This window comes from Protobothrops mucrosquamatus, unplaced genomic scaffold (assembly GCF_001527695.2).
Source record: "Protobothrops mucrosquamatus isolate PMUCROS unplaced genomic scaffold, P.Mucros_1.0 scaffold_292, whole genome shotgun sequence".
Lineage (NCBI taxonomy): Eukaryota > Metazoa > Chordata > Lepidosauria > Squamata > Viperidae > Protobothrops > Protobothrops mucrosquamatus.
In genome coordinates, this window is record NW_015386368.1 from 48,079 (window position 1) to 68,298 (window position 20,220).

At 43.2% G+C, this 20,220-nt stretch overlaps 1 protein-coding gene across 1 annotated transcript in view; it reads left to right on the forward strand.

Moving 5' to 3' along the window:
- PDS5A (PDS5 cohesin associated factor A) overlaps positions 1-20,220 on the forward strand; it is a 66,223-nt gene that overhangs the window by 7,956 nt on the left and 38,047 nt on the right. The window contains exons 3-6 of the mRNA XM_015831957.1: positions 13,634-13,837; positions 16,747-16,833; positions 17,620-17,717; positions 18,536-18,662. Coding sequence (XP_015687443.1) covers positions 13,634-13,837; positions 16,747-16,833; positions 17,620-17,717; positions 18,536-18,662 — 516 coding nt within the window. The remainder of the gene's footprint in view (positions 1-13,633; positions 13,838-16,746; positions 16,834-17,619; positions 17,718-18,535; positions 18,663-20,220) is intronic.

Here is a 20,220-nt window from a genome sequence, read left to right on the forward strand (position 1 = left end):
CCCATTTGGGGTCGATCGACCATTTCACGGGGGTCGCCAAGCAAGGCTGTCCGCCATTTTTTTTGTCCGCCATTTTTTCCCCCTTTTCCGGCGGGTGCCTTACCTCCCTTGGGCTGGGCCAGCTGGTGGTCGGCCTGCTCCGTCTCTGCCGCTTGCCAGCTACGCCTCGGCCGGCGCAGGGGGCAGAACCACGCATGCGTGGCGCTCCCGGGCAGGGAAAGTCCTCGACTTACGACCGGTTTAGTCCTCGACTTACGACCGGTTTAGTCCTCGACTTACGACCGGTTTAGTCCTCGACTTACGACCGGTTTAGTCCTTGACTTACGACCGGTTGGGGTCGCAGCATTAAAAAGGTTGAGAACCACTGGCGTAAACAGATAAAGGATTGAACACAGTTGGACTTTGCTATGTCGTCTCTGGGTGGGCTTGGGCCTGACCTCAAGAAAACCTACGAAGTCACAGATCCTTCCTGCCTTTTCCTTACAAGTCAGTCCTCAATTTACAACCGTTCATTTAGCAACCGTTCAAAGTTACGACGTTGCCGAAAAAGTCCAGTCTTTGCCCTTACGACTGTTGCATCGTCCCCCCGTGGTCACGTGATTGCAGTTTGGGCGCCGGGCAATCTAGCGCTTGCTTTTATGACCAGTTTCAGTATCCTGCGGTTACATGATGGTGATTTGCCACCTTTTTTGTGTTTTTTTGGGTCAATTTCTGGGGGAAATAATGCCTATTCAGGAGAATTAAGTTTGCGGCGTTTGCTTAATGGCTGCAGATTTGCTTCATCATCATCATCGTCGTCGTCGTAAAAAATGGTGGTAAAATCAGTTCTGGCTTGACTTAAGGACAGCAAAGACTTACAAGAGAAATAATTGCGGTTGTATATCGAGGACTGCTTGTGCTTTTTATTACAAAATTGTTCTGCCACTTTGTCTTAAGGATTGACTTTTTGAGAAAGACTTCGCTGAAGGTTTGCTGAGCGAAGAAGGAAGATTGCATCTGTTATGCTGGCACTATATGTCCTAGTTAGTGGGCCAGAGCTTGGCTAGGGCATTGAACAAATGAATTTGCAAACTGAAGCCATTTCCTACATTTTCTTCTCTTTGGCAACTGTAACGTTTCTTTTTTTAATTTCATGTATTATTTTAAATTTGTAAGCCACCCAAGCGTCGTCTGGAAGTCCAGCAGCGTTGAAAATCTGAGAAGTAGAATGAACTATAGTAGGAGATGAATTCTGTTTATGGAATTAGAGAAACCGCTTTACGTGAATGCGTTCGTTTATTACAATCGTATTGCACGTTTTTCTTCCTTTTTGTGTGTGTGTGTGTGTTGTTGCTTCTGTCTTTTCCTTCTTCGTCAAACACTTGTGTCATCTCCGCGTTTGAAAGATCCCTGCAGGAGGTTGGACTAGATGACCTCCGAGGTCCCTTCCAACTTTATCATTATTATTATTATTATAACTGCCTGGTGGTAACTTTGAGATATCTTTAAATATTTTAAGATGGAAATTTCAATATTTTCTTTCGGTTATTTATTTTTTTTAATTAATGTCATTCTATACTAGGTCCTCACTCAGTTTATATCTAGTTTAATTTCTTGTCAGATTGCATTGGATGGTACGTGCTAACTATTTATGAATGCTCAGAAATTTCAATAGCCACGAACATATTTGACTAGCGCTCCTTAAAGCATGACATTCATCTGCATAATGACACATCACAACTACTGAAGCATTAGTGCAAGAGGCTAACTTTTTTTTTGTACTTTGGGAGAATGTTTGCTAGAAACTGGAGAAAATTGAACACATGTCAATCTTGATAGAACAATAATATGTGGTCTCTTGTGAAAGAAGTAAACATGGCTGGTGCATGTAAGAGCAAGCTTCTGCCCGCTTCTTTATATGGAGGCGGCGAGCGTTGGATATGTTGGAAGAAAAATAGATAAATCCAACCACTTCAAGTTGTTTTTGCATCCCTTTTGAAAGACACTGGCAATATCTGGGCTATGTAGTTGTTTAATTAATTTTGCTCTGAAAACAAAACTGGAGAAAATCGGGCTGGAATTTATCCTGTTTCCCCGAAAGTAAGGCCTACCCTGAAAATAAGCCCTAGCTTGATTTTGGGGGGAGGGCTTAATATATGCCCTACCCCCAAAATAAGCTCTAGTTTTGGGGCAAGGCACATACCTAAATTAAAAGACGCTTGCTCCTGGGTAGGAAAGCTATGGCAAATCTAGACAGCATACTAAAAAGCAGAGACATCACCCTGCCAACAAAAGTGCGTATAGTCAAGGCCATGGTTTTCCCAGTTGCAATGTATGGCTGTGGAAGTTGGACCATAAGAAAGGCTGAGCGCCAAAGAATTGAGGCCTTTGAACTCTGGTGCTGGAGAAGACTCCTGCGACTCCCTTGGACTGCAAGGCGATCCAACCGGTCAGTCCTAGAAGAGATCAACCCCGACTGCTCTTTAGAAGGCCAGATCCTGAAGCTGAAACTCAAGTCCTTTGGCCACCTAATGAGAAGGAAGGACTCACTGGAGAAGACCCTAATGCTGGGAAAGATTGAGGGCAAGAGAAGAAGGGGACGACAGAGAAGGAGGGGGCTGGATGGAGTCACTGAAGCAGTAGGCGTGAGCTTCAATGGACTCCAGAAGATGGCAGAGGACAGGAAGGCCTGGAGGAACGTTGTCCATGGGGTCGCGATATGTCGGACACAACTTCGCAACTAACAACAACAACAACAATACTTCTAAACAAATGGTGTTGGTGAAGGAGGAGAAAGCTTTGTGAAAGATAAAAAATTCCGGAACCCAAGAGGGCGCAGATCCAGAACCTTCTGTGGGCCATTTTGAAAATACTAAACATAGTTACATGTTAGTAGCGTAGCAGGTTCATATTCTGAGATTACGTCTGAGACACTTTTTAGGACTTATCGTGAAGTCCTGGCTAGGACTAACATCAGAAAGTGATAGAAAGAACTCTCCTTCTTTATTCCTCCCATTTATTGGCATATACGTATCAAATTAGTTGATTAATAACCAATATCTATAAAAACTAATATATATATATATATATATATTTAGTTTTAAAGGATTTAACAAGTTATTCTAGTATCTTGTGCGTCTCGGAAGCTCAAAATGCTGCTAACGGTTCTTATAATGTTATTAACAAGTGTTACAGATGTAAATATTGCAGTTGGGTAACATCTGATAAATGTTATTTATCTCTCAACCCAGCCTGTGTTAAAAATTCATCTTCACCAGCAATCGGTTGGTCCAAACTCAGTATCCGCGCTTCCATTCTATTTTTTCACGTCACTATCTTTTTTTTCCAATTTCTAAAGTTCAGTTTTCCCCATAAAGTTCCCCCCTCCCAGTGGTCCTCAGACCACAGGTTGAGAACCACTGCTTTAAACCACATTTTACGAGGCTATCACCTATGGGCTGCATTTTGATGATTGCAGATAACTGTTCCCATTTTTGGTTTGGAGCAGTTTTAACTTGGAAGGTAACCTAAGTAAATTGTTCTTCAGATCGCAGTTATTCTTGCAGTCTCTGTATATATGCACGGGCGTGTTGTGTTGGTAATCTTTTGATACTGATTTTAGGTCGATCCACTAGCCCAGTGGTTCTCAACCTGTGGGTCGGGACCCCATTTGGGGTCGATCGACCATTTCATGGGGGTCGCCAAGCATGGCTGTCCGCCATTTTTTTGTCCGCCATTTTTTTTTGTCCGCCATTTTCCCCCCTTTTCCGTCAGGTGCCTTACCTCCCTTGGGCTGGGCCAGCTGGTGGTCAGCCTGCTCCATCTCTGCCGCTTCCCAGCTACGCCTCGGCCGGCGCAGGGGGCGGAACCACGCATGCGCGGCGCTCCCGGGCAGGGAAAGTCCTCGACTTACGACCGGTTGGGTAGTCCTCGACTTACGACCGGTTTAGTCCTCAACTTACGACCGGTTTAGTCCTCGACTTACGAACGGTTGGGGTCGCGGCATTAAAAAGGTTGAGAACCACTGCACTAGCCTTCATCGTATCCAGCTGTCCTGGACCCCAGTGGATTTTGTAAATCAATACCGTGATCTTCTGTGGACTAATTCATTAAGAGTTGTTGAGGTGGATTGGAAATGCAAGAATTTCATCAGCCCTTTTCTTGTCGTAAGCATCGCACTAATTAATAGCAACCCTGCACACGGGCGTATCATTGTGAAGGTCTCCTGGCAATCAGGGAAAGTGCCAGGAGGCCCTTACAGATTAATTATATATAGATAGATAGATATTGGCCTTAAATGCAGGTTGAGAGCCGTGCTTTACCTGACTTTTTTTCCCTAGTTTGGTCAGAAGCTGTCTTGACTATCTTTTTCCTTTTTGAAAATACGTTTACATTGAATAGATCATGTTTAAATAACTCCCTGTTCATAACAATGGGATAATAAGATGATCTGTTAGGTTGCATCCATCTGCTGTTCTTCTGCGCCTCTGTTTAATCCACTCTATGTGGTCCAAGGATTGACGCTGAAGTAGGCAGGGCTGTGGAGTCGGTAGATAAATGTTCCGACTCCTCAGTTTTTTGTACTTCCGACTCCGACTCCATGACTCCGACTCCTCTGTATTAATATGCGAATGTATTTTATACATTCCTTGAAGGAAAGAAAGGCAACATACATGTCATTACCACAGGACTACTGGCTGGGAAGCCAACAGTCTACTGTATTGAACAGTTTAAGCAAAAGACAAACACAATGAAAACAACAAAGGTTTATTAATTTTTTTTTTATTAATTTAATTAATCAAGTGGCTGGATAGTAGCAGCAGGCATAAACATCAGGAACCAGGAACTTTACCAGTTCAAAAATACAAACCACATTATTTGGTTGTTTTAGAACAAAAACAAAGCTTCTCTGTATGAACCAAAACCAAAAACTGTAAAATTCCAATCTAAATTTAGTAGGAGTCGGAGTCGGTGCATTGTTTGCCGACTCCGACTCCAGGTACCCAAAATTTCCTCCGACTCCACAGCCCTGGAAGTAGGGAGTAATTCCTGTAGCAATTCCTGTTTTTCACTTAATAGCTTCATCTCTGTTTCTGCATTAGGATGACCACAAAACAAACCGATCGGCAGAAATTAGTTGAGCCCCTTTTTTTAAATCCCTGACTAGGGTTGTTGCAGTGTTCAGATACCAAGGTGGCACTGTTAAATATGTCATAGCTGTTGAGGAGACACACTGAAATAAAGTTGAATTAGACCTACAGTAGCTAAACAATCTATTGATTTGAGTTGCCTGTGGAGATTCTCGGTCACCCAGGTCACAGTGATCCCAAAGGTGCTTTTTCAGGAAGACTTTTTTGTTTTTCTTTGAAGACGTTTCGCTTCTCATCCCAGAAGCTTCTTCAGCTCTCGTGAAAAAGCACTTTGGGGATGGTTTCAGTTGCAACACTTTAAACAGGATAGCGAGTTTGCGGCTTTCCAGATGTTGAGCTGTGATTCACGCAAGCTCCAGATAGAAATGGCCAATAATTTGGGGTGGTGGATGTTGCAGTTCTGAAATGTGAAGACCCAGGGCTTGCTTTGACCCTCTTCTGATATGCCAATGTGCCTTGAAAGTTAAACATATGGTAAAATTAGCAGGTAAAGCAATCTAGACATTTTGATCATAGATAGAACTAAAAAATAAAACAAAATAGCCATATAGCTGTGGTACTCTTAGCTCCTACCAAGTTCCCTAACCTTACCTTTGAAATTTTGCTTTTGGGATCCTTTTAATAAATTTAATAAGAGGGAATTTAAGCTAGTTGCAAAGCAGTACACTCAACCAGTGAATGTTTTCATGGCATTTCTTTACAATTAAGTATTTAATTGCTTCTGATCTCCATTCATTTTTAGTATAAACGAGCTGACAGCGGTCTGCAAAAGAAAAAGAGGAATAGCTATTTTAAGAAGCTAGTGTGAAGCTACACTAAAATGTCTCTCCTGCCTGACCAATTTTCCAGATCATGAGGGCATCCAGCTTTGTAATATAATTGCTTTGTCCTTATAAGTTTTCACAAAAGATTTATTTCTGCTCTGCAAAGTTTGTATTGCCTTACAACTTGACAACCGCGTGAAAGTACATTGGGTTTTCTTACTTCCTATAGGTTTAGATTGAAGGAACAAACGAGGTTCCTTACCTTATTAATAATAATTGTGTAGGTTGGCAAATCTAATTATAAATATGGTTGCTGGCATGTTTGCTGATGTTTCGGTAGTAGATTATTTTGAACTGTCTTAACTGAAACAGTATCTGAATTATTATTCAGTTCGTTCACTTCATAAATGCAAACAATGTTTAATTAAAAAAACCAAAAACAAAACCCCAGCAAGATTACTTCAGCAATAATGGATCACATAGGAAAATCCATGGATATATCTCATATATTGTAGTTCAAAACCAAAACAGCTTAAGAGATTCAACTTGGGATCTTAACTCTAGAAAACGAAAGCAAAATAGATTTCTCTTCGTTCCTTGCCCAGTTTTTTTGGCTTTGCTCTTGAGTCAAAAATGGATCAGTGAAGGACCCCCCCCCAAAAAAGCACAAAATATCCAGGGAAGAGTTCTGTCTAACACAGTGGTTCTTAACCTTTTTAATGCCGCGACCCCCCCAACCGGTCGTAAGTCGAGGACTAAACCGGTCGTAAGCCGAGGACTACCCAACCGGTCGTAAGTCGAGGACTTTTCCTGCCCGGGAGCGCCTTTTTAATGCCGCGACCCCCCCAACCGGTCGTAAGTCGAGGACTAAACCGGTCGTAAGCCGAGGACTACCCAACCGGTCGTAAGTCGAGGACTTTCCCTGCCCGGGAGTGCCGCGCATGCGTGGTTCCGCCCCCTGCGCCGGCCGAGGCGTAGCTGGCAAGCGGCAGAGACGGAGCAGGCCGACCACCAGCTGGCCCAGCTCAAGGGAGGTAAGGCACCCGCCGGAAAAGGGGGCAAAAATGGCGGGCAGCCTTGCTTGGCGACCCCCGTGAAATGGTCGATCGACCCCAAATGGGGTCGCGACCCATAGGTTGAGAACCGCTGGTCTAACAGCATCCTTGCTAGCCAGGTAGGAAAGAGACGGAGGAAAGCTGATGCTTGAAATCCCATCCTCGTTCCCAAATAAACCACCGGGGCATTTGACGATGGTGGTTTAGCGATTCAGGCCGACACGTTATCTTCTTCACCTAAATAATGTGTGACCTGTTTTCCTTGTTGCCTTCTGGGAGGGAGGGAGGCTCCGTGGTATCCGAAGCAGATCCTCCAGATTCAGTCACAGTTTTCTGCCATCCAGTATTAACCTTGTGAATTCTCAAGCTTCCTCCTTCCGTTATGTATTCAAGATGGACAGTGAATAATATTTATATGTTACTTACAGGTAAGGGTGTCGGTCAGTGATGGCGAACCTTTTAGAGACCGAGTGCCCAAACTGCAACCCAAAACCCACGTATGCATCGTCGGGTGCCGGGTGGGCGTGGCCCATTGGGTGGGCGTGGCTGCGGTGGTAACGGCAGACTGGGCGGGACTAAAAAGTTCAATCAATCAATTCCAACTTTGCGAGATCTTTTTTTTTCCCGCGAGAAGTTGAAATTGACTGATTGATTGAACCTTTTTTTTTTTTTTGCACACGGCGGCGGAGGCCTAAAGCAAAAAGGTTTTATAAAACCCAGCTGAAGGCCTAGGACTGGGGCGACGGTGCGGGTGCCCACAGAGAGGGCTCTGAGTGCCGCCTTTGACACCCATGCCATAGGTTTGCCACCACTGGTGTAGATCTTATACATATGTTGTATATCAGGGATCTTCGAACTTGGCAGCTTTAAGACTGGTGGACTTCAACTCCCAGAATTCCTCAGCCAGATTGAGGAGTTGAAGTCCACAGTCTTAAAGCTGTCCAGTTTGAAGGCCCCTGTTTTATATAGTATGTTTAAAAGTTTCTAATGCTAAGCAGAAAATAAAAACCCTGCCTGTATAATATGTGGATATGGAGCTGTCTCTATATCCAGCGTATTATGCAAGCCAATTATATACTATACAGGCCCCAAATCATAAGAGGAAGAAGGTGGGCAATAAGATTCATTTTAGCTGAAGCACACCAAAAATGTCCATGGTCCTTGGTATCTTTATAAACTTGAGACTGTTTTCTGAACTGCTGGGTACAGTTTTTAATTTACCCTGTGGGAATTTGAAATATTCGAAAGCAAAATGGTTCCTGAATTGTTCCCTTTTTTAAAAAAGTCATCTGCAACACTGAACAATAAATAGCTCGCAGATATGCCGCAGAAGCACAAAGTAAGCCCATCCTTGGATTCGTGGCACTTATTTCTCCATTGTGGGATTGTGGTTCCCCACGCTGGCTGGGGAATTCTGGGAGTTGAAGTCCACAAGTCTTCCAGCTGTCCAGTTTGGAGACCTCTGTTGTATACAGTATGTTTAAATGTGTGTTATGTACGGGTACGCTTTTGAGAGCAAGTGACTAAATTTCATTTTTTAACGTGGGCCGTTGTGCCCACAGTAAAAAAAAAAAATGACAGTAAAGGTTATCTAATCTAATACTCAGATAATCCTCGATTTACAACTCTTAGTTTAGCGACTATTCAGAGTTATGAAAATGGTGGGAAAAGGTGACTTCAACCCACTTGTGCTTACAACAGTTGCAGCATCCCATGGTCACGTGATCATCGTTTGCAACCTTCCCAGCCAACTTCCGACAAACATGGTTAATGGGAAATCCAGTAGGAAAGGTTGCAAATTGTCGTCATATGATGTCTTGCATAACAACCACACCCCTTGAACAATGAATTTTTCAGTCCCAGTTGCAGTTGTACGTTGAGTCTCTCTCTCTCTCTCTCTCTCTCTCTCTCTCTCTCTCTCTCTCTCTCTCTCTCTCTCTCTCTCACACACACACACACACACACACCAGAAACTTCCCAGCTTTCTTGCAAGCTCTTTTAAAGGATTTCTCATTTTTTTCAAAATCTGCTCTGCCCCCACATCCTTGGGGGGGAGGGGAAAGAAAAGGTATTATCACTTAATTGATAATTCTTCTGCCTTTCATATTCTTTTAAGCAACCTCCATTGTTTTTAGCAAGGTTATTTTAAAGCTCTAAGCTTAACTGGGTAGCGTTCATGAGATCACTGGTTTGAAAGGGCAGCCCCCCATGTGCTGCAATCAGGTGTTAAAATAACCACCTTTGTTGTGTCAGCAGAAGTTATTTTAAAGCCTAATTACAACGGAGAAAGCTTGAAAAGCCCATTGGGGAGTGTATTTTGTGTGGTGAATTGAGCTCTCCAGAACAATGCCCTGTGACACCCCCCCCCAATATATTTGATTGTGGTTTGTTCAGTCCCGGTATGAAAGAGGGTTTTTTTTACGTCAAGTGTTTGATAAGAACCCATTTACTTCCTGAGCTGTAAATTGAGAAACAGCTGAGCAGTATGCTAATAACACAGTTTCCCCATACATCCATTTAATCAGTCAGGAAAGGATATTTGGTTGCTTTCCCGTGGTTCGAATAATAATAATAATAATAATAATAATAATAATAATAATAATAATAATAATAATAATAATAATAATAATAATAATAATAATAATAATAATAATAATAATAATAATAAAGTTGGAAGGGACCTTGAAGGTCATCGAGTCCAACCCCCTGCTCAGGCAGGAACCCTACACCATTTCAGACAAACGACTGTCCAGTCTCTTCTTAAAAACTTCCAGTGTTGGAGCATTCACCGCTTCTGGAGGCAGGTGGTTCCACTGGTTAATTGTCCTCACTGTCCTAAAATTTCTCCTTAGTTCCAGGTTGCTTCTCTCCTTGATCAGTTTCCATCCGTTGCTTCTTGTCCTGCCTTCAGGCGCTTTGGAGAATAGCTTGACTCCCTCTTCTTTGGGGCAACCCTTGAGATACTGGAAGACTGCTATCCTGTCCCCCCTCGTCCTTCTCTTCATTAAACTAGACATTCCCAATTCCAGCCACCGTTCCTTATATGTTTTAGCCTCCAGTCCCCTGATCATCTCTGTTGCCCTTCTCTGTCCTCTTTCTAGAATCTCAACATCTTTTTTACATCGTGGTGACCAAAACTGGATGCAGGATTCCAAGTGTGGCCTTACCAAGGCCTTGTAAAGTGGTATTAACACTTCACGTGATCTTGATTCTATCCCTCAGGCTCTGAGTGTTTTAGTTAAATAAAAGAATTTAAGTAGTTCTCCAACTATGTGTGGATTAACCTATTAAGCTAACATCGGTTCTGATATTGCCATTTTACTAACCCGGCAGCTTATTATTCTAAACCGGATACCTTCATTTTGTTTGCAAATAATAATATTAAAGATTCTAGCTCCCAGCAAGAATGAGTCCTTACGTTTAAAGAGCAGCTGTCGTTTCAGATCCATCCTGGCAGCGCCCGTTAGCGGGCGTCCACTCTCCTGCTGCCCGCCACGTCCCTCACCTTGTGGTGTCACTGCCGCACCACCAGCCGTCCCGTTAAAGTGTGTGGCATTGTCGGTGAGTCGACAGCGGGTCAGAAGAGGAGCCGCTGCGGGACAGAGATGACAGCTTGCTCTTTAAAAATTACAATTTAAATCGCGTCGATTTTTATATCGAGCCTTTTTGAACCAGCGATTCAAATCCCGATTTAATGCGTGACTTAAATGGGACTTGATTTAAATCAAATCGGCCCTGCTGGCGAAACGGAGAGGGAGGTGAGGCCAGAACAGACGACTGGCTGCTGTGGCCCCAGAAACCAGCATGAAGCTAAACCAGAAAAACTAGTAAGATTTTTATCAAAGTGATTTAGACCATAACTGTTGCATTCCCCTGGGAGACAGCCAATTTGGCAAGAGGTGGTTTCCTCAAACACAGTGCGAGAGGCCGGTAGGAGGGGAAGGGAACAGAGTGTGTGTATAGACTGTTGCGGGGATCACAAAGAGTTGGGCAGTGTTAGTTGGGTATTAGGAACAGAGTCATTAAGGATCAGTCGGTGGATTAGTTAATGCGCGTTGTGTATACGGAGTGATGACCAAATCAGACTTGCAGAAAGTCCACGGCACATAAGGCAAAGTCTTAAGAAATATATGCCACACTTGGAATACGGCATCCAGTTTTGGTCACCACGATGTAAAAAAGATGCTGAGACTCTAGAAAGAGTGCAGAGAAGAGCAACAAAGATGATCAGGGGACTGGAGGCTAAAACATATAAAGAATGGTTACTGGAATTGGGTATGTCTAGTTTAATGAAGAGAAGGACGAGGGGGGACATGATAGCAGTGTTCCAATATCTCAGGGGCTGCCCCAAAGAAGAGGGAGTCAAGCTATTTTCCAAGGTGCCTGAAGGCAGGACAAGAAGCAACGGGTGGAAACTAATCAAGGAGAGAAGCAATCTGGAACTAAGGAGAAACTTCCTGACAGTGAGAACAATTAACCAGTGGAACAACCTGCCTCGAGAAGCAGTGAATGCTCCAACACTGGAAGTTTTTAAGAAGAGACTAGACAGCCCTTTGTCTGAAATGGTGTAAGGTTTCCTGCCTGAGCAGGGGGTTGGACTCGATGACCTCCAAGGTCCCTTCCAACTTTATTATTATTATAAAGTGGAGATGGGAGCAAGGCTTTTTGGCTTTTGGAAAGAAGAGATGGATGGTTCATGGGCCAGGGCAGGTATAGTGGGGGGCACTACGTAAATCAGACATGTCAAACTCGCGACCTCTCGGGACGGTTTTGCCATTGCCGGCAACGGGGCGGGTGCGGCTTCCGCGTGGCGCCTCCGGCCCGCAGGCCAGCAGTTTGACACCCCCGATGTAAAAACCAAGAAAGGAGAAATAATACCTGGACAGTTCTGAAATGCAGTGGTGCCTCAGGCTTTATGTCTAAGATTGAATGAACCAGTAGCTAGTGACGAGTCAAAAAAAAGCATCAGGTTTTCCGACGTTCTTATTGCAGAACCTGTTTGGGACCCAATACATTGAACGGTAAGAAACAGAATTTAGCGGGTTTGAATGGAGTTACAGGGCAAGGAAATGCTTCTTTACTGTAATGTCCAAGCCTCTAGCTCTATAATCAGGAGACAGGCTTAGTTATTCTGCCCAGCGACTAAGAATATGTTAAAGAAGAGGCTATAGAACAGTGGTTCTCAACCTTTTTAATGCCGCGACCCCAACCGGTCGTAAGTCGAGGACTAAACCGGTCATAAGTCGAGGATTAAACCGGTCGTAAGTCGAGGACTACCCAACCGGTCATAAGTCGAGGACTTTCCCTGCCCGGGAGCGCCGCGCATGCGTGGTTCCGCCCCCTGCGCCGGCCGAGGCGTAGCTGGCAAGCGGCAGAGATGGAGCAGGCCGACCACCAGCTGGCCCAGCCCAAGGGAGGTAAGGCACCCGTCGGAAAAGGGGAAAAAATGGCGGACAAAAAAAATGGCAGACAAAAAAAATGGCGGACAGCCTTGCTTGGCGACCCCCATGAAATGGTCGATCGACCCCAAATGGGGTCCCGACCCACAGGTTGAGAACCACTGCTATAGAAGAATGGACGCTTAAAGTGTCAAATTTAGCGGAAATGGCTAAAATTTCCGCTTATTTGAAGGATCAATCACAAGAAAGATACATCGCGGTCTGGAGAAGATGGGTAGATTATATTCAGAATAAATATGGGACTAAAAAGTTTCATTTGGGTTATGAGTAAACTCTAGAGCATTGTTATTATTAATAGTTTATTTTAATGGAATTTTTGTTAGTTTTAATTATATGATATTACTATTATTTTTAACATTAGTATTGTATTGTTTAATACTTAGGTCAGTGGTTCTCAACCTGTGGGTCGGGACCCCATTTGGGGTCGATCGACCATTTCATGGGGGTCGCCAAGCAAGGCTGTCGGCCATTTTTTTTGTCCGCCATTTTTTCCCCCCTTTTCCGGCGGGTGCCTTACCTCCCTTGGGCTGGGCCAGCTGGTGGTTCGCCTGCTCTGTCTCTGCCGCTTGCCAGCTACGCCTCGGCCGGCGCAGGGGGCGGAACCACGCATGCGCGGCGCTCCCGGGCAGGGAAAGTCCTCGACTTACGACCGGTTGGATAGTCCTTGACTTACGACCGGTTTAGTCCTCGACTTACGACCGGTTTAGTCCTCGACTTACGACCGGTTTAGTCCTTGACTTACGACCGGTTGGGGTCGCGGCATTAAAAAGGTTGAGAACCACTGACTTAGGTGATGAATACGTTTAATTTTAATTCGCTTAAATTTGTGTTAAAGGGGAGTCAAAGCGCATTATGGATTTGGTTACTTTAATAGTTGGTTAATGTCAGATAGAATTTGATGATTATATTTGTAACCCTGTGTTCAGCTCTGGGAAGTGGGGGAGGGGGGGTTGGGGTGGATATGGGGGTTTATACTGTAATCTTCATAAAACTTTTAATAAAAAAAAAAAGAAGAGGAAAAACATCTTTTAATCTGCACAGATGATATGCTGAAGACCTTGATAGCTCTTGTTTATAAGTAATTAAGGAAGTACAATAAAAGTCATTATCCCTGCCTTTCTGTGGGGACTGCAGTTACATGGATAGGCTTGACTGCCTTTACTCATTGTATATATTCCAGTTTGAATGAAAATAGGAAATGTTTCTCTTCTTTTGTTGATTCCTAGATGGTAGTGAAAACATTTATGGACATGGACCAGGATTCAGACGATGAGAAACAACAGTATCTCCCTTTAGCCTTGCACCTTGCGTCCGAATTCTTCCTCAGGAACCCCAATAAAGATGTCCGTCTCCTTGTAGCTTGTTGTTTGGCTGATATATTTCGAATTTATGCCCCTGAAGCACCGTATACTTCACACGACAAACTCAAGGTAAATTAACGAATTATTTCCACCACTTTTGGGCTCTTGGGATTTTCAAAGAAATGATTGTTGTCTCGCTAAGTCAGAAACAGATACGTAGCTGTAGAAGGACGAGGGACTTAGGCGCAACGCTGGCTACGGGGAGCACAAGCAAAGAGCAGAACCCTCACAGCATCCCAGAACAGGGAGCTGAGTCTTTGGACCACACATCAAAGAGGATCCTGATCTGTTTCAGGAAGCTGCAGATCCACCTAACTCCATGAAGCAGGAATAGGAAGGGAGGGAGGGAGGGAGGGAGGGAGGGAGGGAGGAAGGAAGGAAGGAAGGAAGGAAAGAAAGAAAGAAAAATAGAGGAAATGAAACATCACACGGTATGATCCGTGACTGAATACAAAGAGCACCTTGATAATGGATACAGGTAGTCCTCACAATTGAGCCCAACATTTCTGTTGCTAACTGAGGAACGTGTTAAGTGAAACTCACAATTGAGCCCAACATTTCTGTTGCTAACTGAGGAACGTGTTAAGTGAAACTCACAATTGAGCCCAACATTTCTGTTGCTAAGTGAGGAACGTGTTAAGTGAAATTTTGCCCCATTTGATGACTTTTCACTTAACGGCAGGGGCAAGGAAGGTGGTAAAATGGGGCAAAACCCATTTAACAGCCATCTCACTTAGCAACAGAAATTTGAGGCTCAACATCAAAAGATGCTGAGACTCTAGAAAGAGTGCAGAGAAGAGCAACAAAGATGATTAGGGGACTGGAGGCTAAAACATACAAGGAACGGTTGCTGGAATTGGGTAGGTCTAGTTTAAGGAAGAGAAGGACGAGGGGGGATATGATAGCAGTGTTCCAGTATCTCAGGGGCTGCCCCAAAGAAGAGGGAGTCAAGCTATTCTCCAAAGCACCCGAAGGCAGAACAAGAAGCAATGGGTGGAAACTGATCAAGGAGAGAAGCAACCTGGAACTAAGGAGAAACTTCCTGACAGTGAGAACAATCAACCAGTGGAATGGTTTGCCTCCAGAAGCGGTGAATGCTCCAACACTGGAAGTTTTCAAGAAGAGACTGGACAGCCATTTGTCTGAAATGGTGTAGGGTTTCCTGCCTGAGCAGGGGGTTGGACTAGATGACCTCCAAGGTCCCTTCCAACTTTATCATCATCATCATCATCATTATTATTATTATTATTATTATTATTATTATTATTATTATTATTATTATTATTATTATTATTATTATCATAAACCAGGATTAAGAGTTATCTGAACAAACTGAGGCAACTATTAATCTTGCAGCTTCCTCTTCCAAAGGGAGAGGAAATAGAAACATTTACATTGTTTTTTTGTTGGAAAAAAAAATTAAGCTTGTATGTCTGACTAAAATTAGTTTAATTTTAGCCTCAGTTTGATGGCTACTCAAGCAAACCACGTGAGTCAGAAATGCAGAATTTCAGATAGTGCCAGCTAAGGGGGGGAAGAGTATATGAATTCAAAACATATATCGCTTTGATCGTGTAAGCTTGAGCCATATAGTGGCGCTTAAATACCTTTCCCTATAAGATATTTCAATATAGGGAGGAGCTAGCATTAAGAGATCTTTGTAGATTACAACTTCGTTTGCTTCATTGGCTTCTCTTGATCTAGTTTTAGGACTTGTGTAGAGAACAGGTCATATTTGACCTGTCCTATTGATCGTGCCTGAGTCACATTGACGCAAAAAATAATTAAAACATTTTTCCAGCGGTCATTTTTATTAAGCATCACGAGTGAAAAGGCAAAAACTCATACGACCCCCCCCCAAAAAAGAACTGAACAAAAAAAATAAATAGAAGATGCAGAAAAGAAAAAGCAGGACAAAGATAAGAATGTTTGGATATGTATAAGTAAAATGTCATTGCTAAATGTATTGATTGACTGAGCTTTAGTTAGAAATGTATTAATATGAACATGATATAATATTTAAGGGAACTAGAGAAGGAATCCTTATTGATGTAACCTGAGATATGCATGAATGATTTTGTTATTGGACTATTGATTAACCTGTCACCACGCTGCTTCCTAAGCACCTGGATGTAAAAACCTGAAAAACCAATAAAAGTTGTTCAAAAAAAAAAAAAGAATGTAGCAAAGAAAAAGATATAAAAAAACGACTTTCCCCTTCGTCACAACTATAGACGATTCTAGTAACGGATCACCTTCTCTTAAAACAGTGGTTCTCAACCTGTGGGTCAGGACCCCATTTGGGGTCGATCGACCATTTCACGGGGGTCGCCAAGCATGGCTGTCCGCCATTTTTTTTGTCCGCCATTTTTCCCCCTTTTCCGGCAGGTGCCTTACCTCCCTTGGGCTGGGCCAGCTGGTGGTCGGCCTGCTCCGTCTCTGCCGCTTCCCAGCTACGCCTCGGCCGGCGCAGGGGGCGGAACCACGCATGCGCGGCGCTCCCGGGCAGGGAAAGTCCTCGACTTACGACCGGTTGGGTAGTCCTCGACTTACGACCGGTTTAGTCCTCGACTTACGACCAGTTGGGGTCGCGGCATTAAAAAGGTTGAGAACCACTGTCTTAAAATGATGCCTTATTGATTGGAAAAGGAAGGGTGCAGACATAGGTGGCTATAAAGGCACCATCCACGTTGAGCAAATACAGCTTTCTCTCATTTGCTCAGAATTCTACCAGAGATTCCTGTCTGATGGTCTCCACCACGGTGGAATGGCTCTGGGGAAGAAATGGTGAACTCAAAAGCCTTCACAAACTTTTAAGCGCCACTGCGGTTTAATCATTACACCTGGACAAAGGTCTTGTGAATTTTCTTAGTTGCTGGGAGTATCACTTAAATTGCAAAAAAAAAAACCCAAGATAGAACTCTACCGATAGCATAATTCATTTAAAAATAATAATAACCTCTCTTCTTGTTTTGCAGGATATATTTTTGTTTATTACAAGACAGTTAAAAGGATTAGAGGACACTAAAAGCCCTCAGTTTAATAGATACTTTTACTTATTAGAGGTAAGCATTTTCATCGAATTAAATCAAGTACGTATCGGTGCTCAAGAAAACTTCCATTGTGCTACTAATGAACATCGTAGCTTAATAAACACTCGTTCCGTTTGTGTTGAAGACAATTTAAGGCTATATAATATATATATATATATATATGATTAAAAAAGGTCGAACACCAAGAGTAAAAAGTACAAAAGTGTTAAAATTTATTGGGCCAAGCTTTCGCCGGAAACGTCCGGCATCATCAGGGCCATGATACAGCAATATGGGAGGAGTCTTATATAGCGTTGGAGTCTGCAGTCTGCATCCGGTACCGTGATCGCGTCATTGGACCCAGGTAATTTGATGAAGTCGTGGGCAAAACATCTAGCCTCGTATGCAATACTCCTCTGGAGTGTCTGCCCAAGTTGTCGCAGGATCCAGTCCTTTCTGACCCAGGGGAAAGGGTGCTCCCACAGTTCTCGTCCATTTGGTCACTGAATCCACCTTTGTTTGTCCGTGAGCCGGCACCTCGAGGTGCCATGTTGGCTGATGATGCCGGACGTTTCCGGCGAAAGCTTGGCCCAATAAATTTTAACACTTTTGTACTTTTTACTCTTGGTGTTCGACCTTTTTTAATCATGAATATCAAAGCATACAAAAATGTTATGATGCTTTTTTCCCCCAACAAACCAGTGTTTCCTCATTGGCAAGTTATGTTTGAGGTTATGCTGACCTTTTGCCATATACATGTAGTTGAATTGAAATGATAATATTAATGCCTTGGTTTTTTTGTGGTTTTTTTTTTTGTAGAACTTAGCGTGGGTTAAATCTTACAACATCTGCTTTGAGTTGGAAGATTGCAATGAAATTTTTATTCAGCTTTTTAGGACCCTCTTTTCAGTGATCAAGTAAGTTGGAGTACTCGTGCCTGTTGTGCAGTTTCGGAAAGGTGCATGTGCAAATATGTTAATTCTGTGGTGCTACTAAAGATATACTGTACTTCTGCAACATAATTGTGTTTTATTACAGCTTTATAAAAACACTATTAGCAACGTTGCACATCAATCTTTAGGGCAGACATGTCAAACACAAGGCCCGGGGGCCGGATGCGGCCCGCGAAGTGGTTTCATGTGGCCCGCGAAGCCATCCTGGAAACAGTGAGGGAACGGCCCCCGCTGCCTTGGGTCTGGCCTAGGCTGGCCAGGAGCCAGTGTACAATTTTGTGGTGGCCATCTATGCTGAAACGCATTCAGTCTTAGCTCCACAAGGCCGTCTGGAAACAGCGAGGAACCGGCCCCTGTCGCGTCGGCCCGGTCCCCTGGGTGCATGCTGGGGAGGTGTCACCCTTTGTGAGGAATGAAGAAATGGACCATGCCTTGGCGCTTGCCCCGGTCCCACCCCCTTCTGCCAGAGACCCTCAGATCTGTCCCACGCCTGCCCAGGCCCCCACAGGCACCCTTGACGCGAATGATGTAGCGTTGGCCACACCCACCCAGCAGGCCACACCCACTCCATCCACGCCCACCCAGTAGGTTGCTCCCCTACGCCCCCCCCGAGGGCAACCGCAATGCTGATGCGGCCCTCAATGAAATTGTGTTTGACACCCCTGCTTTAGGGTAACTGGTCATTTAAAAAAAAAAAACAAGTGGAAAAGATTATTGACTAAAATTCAGCAACAAGTTGTTTTAATCGAGTGCTAATAATCTAATTTTCCTATTGTATTTAGCAATAGCCACAATCAGAAGGTCCAAATGCATATGCTAGATTTGATGAGTTCTATCATCATGGAAGGCGACGGGGTGACTCAAGAACTGTTGGACTCCATTCTTATCAACCTCATTCCTGCACACAAGGTTTGCAAAGACAAAAAAAATGCTCTTGCACTCTTGGGATAGAAATTTTATTTTTTTTTAATTTTTATTGAATACAAAAGAGAAAAAAAAAGATTAAAAACATTGAACATGATAAATCGTCTTTGATATACATCTCTGTCTTGTCAGTCCATGCTATACATTAACTACATATGATATATCTATATACAGCTGTGCTTTCTTAGTATCTGCCTCTATTTATATCTTTGCTGTTGACCCCATTCTTTTTTCCCTCCATTTGTAGAATTTATTCCAGATTCGATAAAATTCTGTTTCTTCCTGATTTTTTAAGTCTTTTAGTTATCTTGTCTAGTTCTGCGCAATACATAATTTTCTTTATTAGTGCTTCCCCACTCGGTGCTTCCATTGCTTTCCCCTTTTGAGCAAACAGTATTGGAATAGAAATTTTTAGTCTCCTCTTACAGCAGGGGTGGGGAACGATGGCCCTTTTATGACCTGTGGACTTCAACTCCCAGAATTCCTGAGCCAGCATGGCTGGCTCAGGAATTCTGGGAGTTGAAGTCCACAAGTTCCCCACCTCAGTCTTGCAGGACGTGTTGCCAAAATAATGGAAAACTTGCTGGCCTCCTGCCAATCTTTCCTTTCTCTTACTCCCATTGCAACTTTCATAGGTGCATAGATCTTATTTTGAAATGCAAAGATGTTCAGAAAAATTACAAGGGGGCACGTTGATAAAGACAGGAACTAGGCACCAGCCTGTATTTTACTTACATTTTGCCATTAGTATATAATTAGGGACGTTAATAATTTGTGATCCTGCTAGGGTTGTGTTGTTTGTTTTTTTTAAAAAAAGTTATTTTAAAACGGAGGTTAGCGATTTGTTAAGTCACGAGGTGCATCGTGCAACGATGCGAAAAATCTTGAAAGATTACAGAGCTTGATAGACTCACGAGACTTAAGGCCGCTGTTTAAATTTTGTTCAGTTCTGGAGAACTCTTGGTATTATATTGCCAACTTGGAATTGTCCCTGTCCCCCCCAAAAAAAGAAGGTTAAATAATGGATTTAGGAAGATTTTACACCCACACCAACACAAACACACACACAGAGCCAGAATGTTGCTGAATCATATTCTGCTATTTATAAAAGGACAGATTTGTAGTAACATTCATGAATGTAAGGTTCATTCACATGGGGTGGGGGAGAAGCTTGTCATTCCCCCCCCCCCACTTTTTCTACCTGTTTTTCACTGGTAAAAAGGCAAGATTAAAAATGTCTGTCTACCTATCACACTCATGTAGGATTATCTTTTTTGCTTGGGTATGTAAATGCATCATATTGGTATTTGCTGTTCAACTACAAAAATTAATAAAAATTTTATTAAAAAAAATGTCTGTCTACCTATCACACTCATGCATAGATAGCATACTTTAGAGTTTGCTTCACACCTTCTGTTCAGAAATGACTAGCATAAATTGCTTGATAACAAGCGTAATTTTCTTAAACATTTTTTCCTTTTCTTCTAGAACCTTAATAAACAAGCCTTTGACCTTGCAAAAATCCTGTTGAAAAGAACAGTTC